The sequence below is a fragment of the Carlito syrichta genome, unplaced genomic scaffold, assembly GCF_000164805.1.
Source record: "Carlito syrichta isolate Samal-C Ts95f unplaced genomic scaffold, Tarsius_syrichta-2.0.1 Scaffold308755, whole genome shotgun sequence".
Lineage (NCBI taxonomy): Eukaryota > Metazoa > Chordata > Mammalia > Primates > Tarsiidae > Carlito > Carlito syrichta.
Window position 1 is genome coordinate 552,740 of NW_007252851.1, and position 9,745 is coordinate 562,484.

Below are 9,745 nucleotides of genomic sequence, written 5' to 3' on the forward strand. Positions count from 1 at the left end.
TGAGACTCCAACTCAAAAAATAAAAATAAAAAATAAATAAAAGGGCTGGTGTTACAGATGTAAGCCACCATGAACAGCCGGCCTGGGTTTTTCTTTGTAAGAAAGGTTTTTTGTTGTTGTTGTTGTTTGTTTGTTTGTTTATTTGTTTTAGTTGGAATCTCACTCTCACCCAGCCTGGAGTGCAGTGGCATTCGGCCACTGCAGCCTTGGCCTGCTGGGCTCTGGCGATCCTTCTGCCTCAGCCTTCCAAATATCTGGAATTGCAGACAGGTGCCACCACGTCTGCCTAATTTTTTCATTTATTGTCTTGCCAAGTTGCCCAGGTTGGTCTTGCCAAGTTGCCCAGGTTGGTCTTGAACCTGTGGCCTCAGGCAGTCCTGTTACCTCAGCCTCCCAAAATGCTGGGATTATAGGCATGAGACACTTCGCCCCGCCTGTAAGAAAGGTTTTAACTAGGTCAGGCTCGATGGTTTAGCCTGTAATCCCAGCACTTTGGGAGGCCAAGGTGAGTGGATTGCCTGCGTCTGCAGGTTCAAGACCCACCCGGGCAACTTGGCAAGACCTCATCTCTACAATAAATTAAAAATTAGCTGGGCTTGGTAGTAAATGCCTGTAGATCTGGCTACTTGGAAGACTGAGGCAGAAGGATCGCTGGAGCCCAGCAGGTCGAGGCTGTGGTGGCCAGGAGCGTTCCACTGCACTCCAGTCTGAGCGACAGAGTGAGACGCCAACTCAAAAAAAATAAAAAAAAGAAAGGTTTTAACTATAAATTAAATGTCTTTAATAGATGCAGGCAGTGCTATTCAGGTTATCTTCAGATTCTCTGTCCAACTAACTTCCTCCTCTCTGATATTTTGTCCCCCCAAATTTTGCAGTCCTGGTCTCCCGAAGTCCAAACTCTGTCCCATGAAATCAGGGAGGTCACAGGGCTCTGTTTGGGTCCTTTTTCTGTGCCGCAGTCTGGAAACTCCAGGCAGTAAGTTGAATAAAACCTAAGGCTTACTGCCATTTGTTTCCCTTTAGTGATTGCTGTCCTGTGTCACCTATTGTTTAGTGTCTGATAGCCATTGCTTCATACATTTTACTCAGTTTTCTAGAGCTTAAGCAGGAAGGTAAATCCAGTTCCTAACTTCATCTGGCCAGAAGTCCTTTTACTAATTTTTTTTTTTTTAGATTTACTCTGTTATCCAGGCTGAAATACAGTGGCACAATCATGGCTCACTGCGGGCTCAGCCTCCTGGGCTTAGGTGATCCTTCTACCTCAGCCCTCCAAGTAGCTGGGAATACAGGTGCCAACACACCTGGTTAATTTTTTTTTTTTGTAGAGAGGAGGTCTCACTGTGTTGCCCAGGCTGGTCTTAAACTTCTGGGTTCAAGCAATCCACCTGCCCTGGCCTCCCAAAGTGCTGGGATTATAGGCGTGAGTTACCACACCTGGGCCCTTTATGGATTTTTTTCTATTGATGTGTTTCTTATTTATTCATAAGGGTTCTGTTCTGTGTATTCTTTTTTTTTTTTTTTTTTGAGTTGGAGTCTTACTCCATCGCCCAGGCTGGAGTGCAGTGGCACGCTCCCGACCACTGCAGCCTCGACCTGCTGGGCTTCAGTGCACTATTGTGCCCAGCTAATGTTTGATTTATTATAGAGATGAAGTCTTGCCAAGTTGCCTAGGCTGGTCTCAAACTCGCAGGCTCATGCAATCTCTCGCCTTGGCCTCCCAAAGTGCTGGGATTACAATCTGAGCCACTGAGCCTGGCTGTCCTGTGTATTCTAAATTTTCCCTCAGTTTGTTGTTTGCCTTTTAATTGTTGTGTTTTTCATGTATAAAATTTTTATTTTTATTTTTTATTTTTTTTGAGTTGGAGTCTCACTCTGTCACCCAGACTGGAGTGCAGTGGTCGCTCCCGGGCACCGCAGCCTCAACCTGCTGGGCTCCGGCGATCCTTCCGCCTCAGCCTTCCGAGTAGCTGGAACTACAGGCAGGCGCTACCACACCTAGCTAATTTTTGATTTACTGTAGAGATGAGGTCTCGCCAAGTTGCCCAGGTCTTGAACCTGCGGGCTCAGGCAATCCACTCACCTCAGCCTCCCAAAGGCACGGTATTACAGGCTAAGCCACTGAGCCCGGCTAAAATTTTTTAAATATTTATGTTATCACACCTCTTGTTATTATCCTTTATATTTTTCTTTGGCTTTAACAGTTAGGAAAGGGAGGTGGAGGCAAGAGGATTGTCTGAACCCGTGGGTTTGAGACCAGCCTGGGCTACATGGTGAGACCTCGTCTCTAAAATAAGTCAAAAAAATTAGCTGGGTGTGGTAGCACACACGTGTAATTCCAGCTACTTGGAAGTCCAAGGTGGAACGGTCACCTGAGCCTAGCAGGTTGAGGCTGCCGTGGTCATGAGCAACATGTCACTGTATTCCAGCCTGGATGAGAGTGAGACTCCAACTCAAAACAACAACAAAAAACAGTTAAAAAAACTTACTCTCCACCACATACCTATATTTTCTCAGAATTCCTAGGTAGTTTCATTTTGCTTAAGAAATTATTTTTTGTTTAGTTATTTTTTGAGTGGGAGTCACCACAGCCTCGACCTGCTGGGCTCAGGCGATCCTTCTACTTCAGGCTTCTAAGTAGCCGGAACCATAGTTGTGCACTACCATGCCCAGCTTATTTTTAGATTTATTGTAGAGACGAGGTCTCACTAAGTTGCCCAGGCTAGTCTTGAACTCCTGAACTCAGGCAACCCTCTTGCCTCCACGTCTCAAAGTGCTGGGTTTACAGGCTTGAGCCACCATGCCTGGCTAGAAATTATTTTTTCAATGAACTCTAAAGAAATAGTTTTTTGTTTTGCTTTATTTTATTCAGTGTATGTTTTGGGGAGTTGAATAATATATTTAAAAACGATTTTGAGGGACATGTACTCTCTAACTAGAATGCCGGTTTTTACATATTTGACTGTCTCCTTGTACCATTTTGTTGACTTGAGTTTGAAAATCTGGTAAATAATCTACAAGTCAGAAATAGCACTTTATTCCGCTGAGTTGTTTGGCCTTATGTTCAGGATAGTGTTAGTTGAGAGCCTGCTCTTTTCCCATTGTGTGCCCCTTCTCGCCTTGACCACTTCTTGAGTTAGTCCCTTCTCTCTTCTATACCTTCTTTGGCACTTCTCCCTCCTGTTCTTTCTTGCTCCCTTCTTGTCTATAAGTCTTCCTCTTCCCTTATCTTTCTTCCATTATTGCTTTTCCTTTTCTCCTCCTATTTGTCTTCTTTGCATCCTTTTCAACTTCCTTGCCTTCTATATGGATAGGACAGTTTATTGTTCCAACCCAATCCCTTTTTTGTGTGTGTCTTTTTCAGTCAAGGTCTCACCCTGTCACCCAGACCAGAGTGCAGTGGGATGATTGTTGTTCACCGCAGCCTTGAATTCCTGGGCACAAGTGAACCTCCCACCTCAGCCTACTAAGCAGCTGAGACTGCAGCCATGCACCACCATGGCTGGCTAATTTTTAAATTTTTTTTTGTAGAGATGGGGGCCTTGCTATGTTGCCTAGGCTGGTCCCAAATTCCTGATCTCAAGCAATCTTCTTGCCTTGGCCTTCCAAAGTATTGGGACTATAGGAGTGAGCCACCACGCCCAGCCAGCACATAAAACTTTTGACTCCCCAAATACTTAACTTCTGATAGCCTACTGTCTCTACAACAACAACAACAAAAAAAAAACCATTCTTTTAAAAGGGAGAGGTAGGAGAAGCAAACACACTTGTAACTTTACAGAAATACATTGTAATTTTTGCCCAATATTTTTGCTTCTTCAGTTCTCTAAAAATGTTTCTATAAGGTGCCAAACCTTCTTCCACACTTTGCTTTAGTTTCAGTGCCCATATCATAGGAGGATCTACGTTGTGAATGAAGTCAAAGGCAGTCTTGAATAATCTGAACCTTTCTGCCAGATTCTCTAGTGTCAATTTGTTTTCTGGCATGGCTTCTTCTGTGTCTTCTTTCTCATCATCTGGCATGGGTTCAGAGGCACTCGTCTCCATGATTGTCTTCTGTTAATTTCTCTGGTGTGGTGTCTATTAGCTCTTGAATTTCTCCAAAATCTGTATCTTGAAACCCTTCACCTCCTCCCCACTTTTTTTTTCCCCATATCTGTAGTCTCTTTTATGATTTTCTTGATAGGCCCTGTTAAAAATCCTGTAAAGTCATGCACAATATCTGGACAATTTTCTCCAGTAAGAATTTATTGTCTCTGGCTGAATGGCTTTCACAGCTTTTTCTTTTTTTTTTAATTAATCAAAATCGTTTTTCTTTTTTTTTAGAAATGAAGGTCTTGCTTGTTGCCAGGCTGGGGTACAGTGGCTATTCACAGATGTAGTCATGGCACACAGTGACTTTGAACTCCTAGTCTCAAGTAGTTCTCCTGCCTCAGCCTCCCTAATAACTGGGGCTGCAGATATGTGCTATTACCACTCCTGCTTCATAACGTTTTCTAAAACAATGATGACATCTTCAGTGGTATAACCCTTCCAGACTTTCATGATGATGATCTCTGTATTGAGGTTCTCTTTCATAGCATTGGAACTCCTTTCCATACAGTACTATGTGTAATGATCCTTAAAGGTTCTTTTTTTTTGAGTCAGAGTCTCACTCTGTCACCTAGGCTGGAGTGCTGTGACATGCTCACAGCCACCACAGCCTCAACCTTCTGGGCTCAAGCAATCCTTCTGCCTCAGCTTTCCAAGTAGCTGAAACCACAGGCATGCACCACCTTACCCGTCTAATTTATTGATTTATTGTAGAGACGAGGTCTCACCATGTTGCTCAGATTGGTCTCAAACCCCTGAACTCAGACAGTCCTCTTGCCTCCGCCTCCCAAAGTACTGGGATTACAAGTGTGAGCCACTATGCCCGACCTTAAAGGATCTAGAAGCTGATCTAGAGGCTGAATTAGAGATGCTGTGTTTGAGGGCAAATAGACCACTTTGACACTTTCAGTGTTGAACTTATGGGGTGGCCAGGGACATTGTTCAATATCAAAAGAACTTTAAAAGAAGAACTTTGGCAAGGTACTTCTGACTTTAATAACGAAGCATTGGTAGAACCAATCCAGAAAAAGTGTTCTCGTTGTCCAGGCCTTCTTGTACAACCAAAAGACTGGCAGCTGGTGTTTATCTTTTCCCTTTAAGACTCAGGGGCTAGTGGCTTTGTAGATAAGGACACTCATGATCATAAGCCTGATTGCATTTGCACAAAACAATAGAGTTAGCCCATCATTGTCTCATATCCTACGGTTTGCTTCTTTTCCTTACTGATAAGTGTCCTTTGTGGCATTTTTTTCCACAATAGGGTACTTTCTTTTTTTGTTTTTTTGAGTTGGAGTCTCACTCTGTTGCCCAGACTAGAGTGTAGTGGCCGCTCCCGGCCACCACAGCCTTGACCCTCTGGGCTCCGGTGATCCTTCCGCCTCAGCCTTCCAAGTAGCTGGAACTACAGGCACGCGCTACCACACCCAGTTAATTTTGTGATTTATTGTAGAGACGAGGTCTCGCCAAGTTGCCCAGGTGGGTCTCGAACCCGCGGGCTCAGGCAATTCACTCACCTCAGCCTCCCAAAGCGTAGGATTACAGGCTGAGCCACAGAGCCCGGCTTGGGTACGTTCATCTGTATTAAAAACCTGTTCAGGCAGATATTCTTTCTCAGTGTTTTCCTTAATAGTGTCTAGGAAACTCATCTGTTGCCTCTTGGTCAGCCGAAGCTGCTTCTCCTGTTATCATGACATTTTAAAAATATATATATTTTACCACTATTTATGTGTTTATTTTATTTATTTATTTGTTTTAAGTGAGAAAGCAGGATTTATTGAGAGGACAGAGAAGCTCTCACAGTGGGAGAGGGCCCAAAGGGGTTTCCCTATCTTTACATTTTTAAAAAGCTAAATGTTTTGTTTTTTTTTTGAGATGGAGTCTCATTCTGTTGCCCAGGCTGGAGTGCAATGGCATGCTCATGGCCACTGCAGTGTCGACCTGCTGAGCTCAGGTGATCCTTCTGCCTCAGGCTTCCAAGTAACGAACTGTAGGCATGCACCACTATGTTCTTTAAGGTCAACTGTTATTCTTTCTTATGCCTGGTTAATTATTTAAAACCATATATTTACCTTCTTTTTCTGTATTATTCTCAGAGTTGGGTATCAGAAATAAAAGAAGAAGAAAATAAAATGCACTTTCATGAAACTAGAACATTCCCTGCAGTGGAAGATGATTTTCCTCCAGTTCGTGGTTCTAACAGCTGTCTTCTTGTTGGCAAGGTTGGCCTTTTTGATGTGGGGTGTAGGTGTGAGAGGGCAAGGGTTGTTGTTGTTAATTGAGAGGCTATCTCAGCTTAATCAAAGCAGCCAGAATGTGATGTCCTCCAGGAGAGGTGGGGAGTTTTCTGGCTGGCTGTGTATATAGGCTGTGTCTCATCATGTAGAGATCAAATTGAAGCAGTTTTTTCCTTTAAAGTCTTGCATCTTGAGGCCAATTCAGAATCTTTCACAAAAGAAACTTTACTCCCAGATGGTTTCACTGGCAAATTCTACAAAACATCCAAAGAAGAAATAATATTGACCGGGCATGGTGACTTATGCTTGTTATCCCAGCTCTGGGAGGCCAAGGCAGAAGAGCTGCCTGAGCCCAAAAGTCTGAGACCAGCCTAGGCAACATAGGGAGACCTCATCTCTACAAAAAAAAAAAAGTAGCTGGGTGTGGTGGTGTGCCCTGTAGTCCCAGCTATTCTGGAGGCTGAGGTGGAAGGATCACCTAAGGCCAGGAGGTTGAGGCTGCCGTGAGCCGTGATCATGCTGCTGTGTTCCAGCCTTTGAGTACTCTCTCTCTGTCTCTCTCTCTCTCTTTTTTTTTTGAGTTGGAGTCTCACTCTGTCGCCCAGGCTGGAGTACAGTGGCACACTCCTGGCCACCACAGCTTCAACCTGCTGGGCTCTGGTGATCCTTCAGCCTCAGTCTTCCAAGTAGCTAGAACTACAGGTACATGCCACCACGCCTGGCTAATTTTTTGATTTATTGTAGAGATGAGGTCTCGCCAAGTTGTCCAGGATGATCTCGAACCTGTGAGCTCGGGCAATCCTCTCGCCTTGGCCTCCCAAAGTGCTGAGATTACAGGCTTGAGCCACCATGCCCAGCCAAAGTATATTTTTCAAAGGGTACACGTGCAGGTTTGTTATAAAGGTATATTGTATGATGGTGAGGCTTGGGATTCTATGGAGCCTGTCACCGGGTGGTAGACATGGTACCCAGTGGGTAGTTTCTCCACCTTTTAGGAGTATCCCAGTGTCTGTTGTCCCATTTTTGTGCTTGTGTGTTCTAATATGGATTTTCCCATAATAAAAGAGTACTCAGCCGGGCATGGTGGCTCACACCTATAACCCCAGCACTTCAGGAGGCTGAGGAGAGAGGATTGCCTGAGCCCACAGGTTCAAGAACAGCCTGGGCAACTTGGTGAAACCTTATCTCTACACTAAATTTTAAAAAACGTACCCGGGCGTGGTGAAGCACACCTGTAGTTCCAGCTACTTGGAAGTCTAAGGCCGAAGGATCACCTGAGCCCAGCAGGGAAGCTGCGGTGGCCATGAATATGTCACTGCACTCCAGCCTGGGTGACAGAGTGAGACTCCAATGTAAAAAAAAAAAAGTAAATTGAAAAATGCACTTTAAAGCTTATAGATTGTCCCAAGAATTAACTACAGATTTATCATTGTTTCTTTTACCTGCTCTATGTTATGTTAATAATTATAACACCAAAGTTTTATAATTTCAAGGGTACTCATTTTACTTATCCTTTTCATTTGTATATCTTTTTCTTTTGTTTTGTTTTGAGTCAGGGTCTCACTCCATTGCCCAGGCTGGAGAGTGCAGTGGCACAGTCACGGCTAGTTATAGCTTTGATCTCCTGGGCTCAGGCAGTCCTTCTGTTTCAACCTCCCAAGTAGCTGGGACTTCACGTACGCACTACCATGCTTGACTCATTTGAAAATTTTTTTGTGTGGCGATGAGGTCTATGATAGTCTCCAAATCCTGGTTCCAAATGACCCTCCCGCCTCGGTGTTCCAAAGTGTTGGGATTACAGGCATGAGCCACTGTGCCCAGCCCAGTTGTATCTCTTAATTCAATACTTTGCATTACATTTATAGCAAAACCCACTAATCATAGTTTAAGTGTGTCTCATAATATGTGATTTTATTCTTTTAGGAAAAATATTCTAAAAGTACACCAGCTAAAAAGAAAATTCCAAGGGATTATGCAGAATGGGATAAGTATGTTTTACATTTATTTATATAAAATTTGTCACTAAAGAATCCTCTACCATAAAATACTATAATAACTTCTTAAATAATTATCATAAACCTGAACATGTAAAGAATTCCAAATAATTTCAGTAGAGTACTGAGAATATCTGGTCTACATACTGTTGATGCTGTTTTTTCATTACATAAACAAACACTGCTTCCCTTTGTTTATAAAACCAACCAAAAATAACTAATGTAATTCTTATAGCCATCCAAACTAAAAAAGAACCAAAAATTTTTTTCTTTTGAGTTGGCGTTTCACTGTGTCACCCAGGCTGGAGGGCAGTGGCATACTCCCGGCCACCGCAGCCTCTATCTGTTGGGCTCTGGTGATCTTTCTGCCTCAGCCTTCTAAGTAGCTGGAACTACAAGCACACGCCCCCATGCCCGGCTAATTTTTTTATTTATTGTGGAGATGAGATCTTGCCAAGTTGCCCAGTCTGTTCTCAGGCAATCCTCTCACCTTGGCCTCCCAAAGTGCTGGGATTATAGGCGTGAGCCATAGCGCCAGGTCAAGAACAAAAATTTAAAGTTGAGATAAATTAGTCACAATTTTAATTACAAATTTCTGACCAGTTTAGATCTGATTAACATTTATCCTCACTAAATTGCATGTTTTCTTAAGAAAGACTTTGGATAACTTGAACTCCTTGTATATATTTTGAATATATGTGTCCAGAGGCATAGTAGTACAGATATAAGAATATCAGTAATAAATATGTTCTTATTTGTATTGTACTTTTAAATTTTTTATTGTTCTTTCGTTTAAGATTTGATGTGGAGAAGGAATGTTTAAAAATTGATGGCGATTACAAAGAAAAGACTGTAATAAACAACAAGTCACATTTGTCTAAAATTGAGACAAGAATAGACACAGCAGGTAACTGGGGAAAAATAACAATTTAGAAGGCTTTAAATTTTTTGAATTCTTATATAAACTGTCAACCTAGACAACTTTTTCTTTAAGTGCTGCAGATTTCCATGAAAAGTTTGTGGATTTTCTTCTAGAGTTCATCACTCCTAATACATTCATTTCTTTCTTTTATCTACTTTATTTTATGTAATAGTGATAATAATTGAATTTTGGAAGACTTCAAAATATAAATCTGCTTTTCTTACTGTAGTTCATCTGTTTTTTATTTCCTTTTTCAATGCTTCTTTTCCTCCAAATTTTTCAAATTGTTTTTACCTCAAACCAAAAAGATAGAGCAGTTTGTTTTTGTTTGAAATCCATAGATAAATAGCACTTATAAAGTAAAACAAAACTAATCATTAAAAAAACTTAATCCCACCCAAAACTGTAAATGATTAAGTGAAGAAAAAAGCCGGGCTCAGTGGCTCAGCCTGTAATCCCGCGCCTTTGGGAGGCTGAGATGAGTGGATTGCCTGAGCCCGTGGGTT

At 42.4% G+C, this 9,745-nt stretch overlaps 1 protein-coding gene across 1 annotated transcript in view; it reads left to right on the forward strand.

Moving 5' to 3' along the window:
* The window catches only part of SPAG1 (sperm associated antigen 1), a 91,747-nt gene that overhangs the window by 12,187 nt on the left and 69,815 nt on the right, over positions 1 to 9,745 (forward strand). Inside the window, exons 4-6 of the mRNA XM_021716337.1 lie at positions 6,183 to 6,308; positions 8,247 to 8,311; positions 9,115 to 9,224. Coding sequence (XP_021572012.1) covers positions 6,183 to 6,308; positions 8,247 to 8,311; positions 9,115 to 9,224 — 301 coding nt within the window. The remainder of the gene's footprint in view (positions 1 to 6,182; positions 6,309 to 8,246; positions 8,312 to 9,114; positions 9,225 to 9,745) is intronic.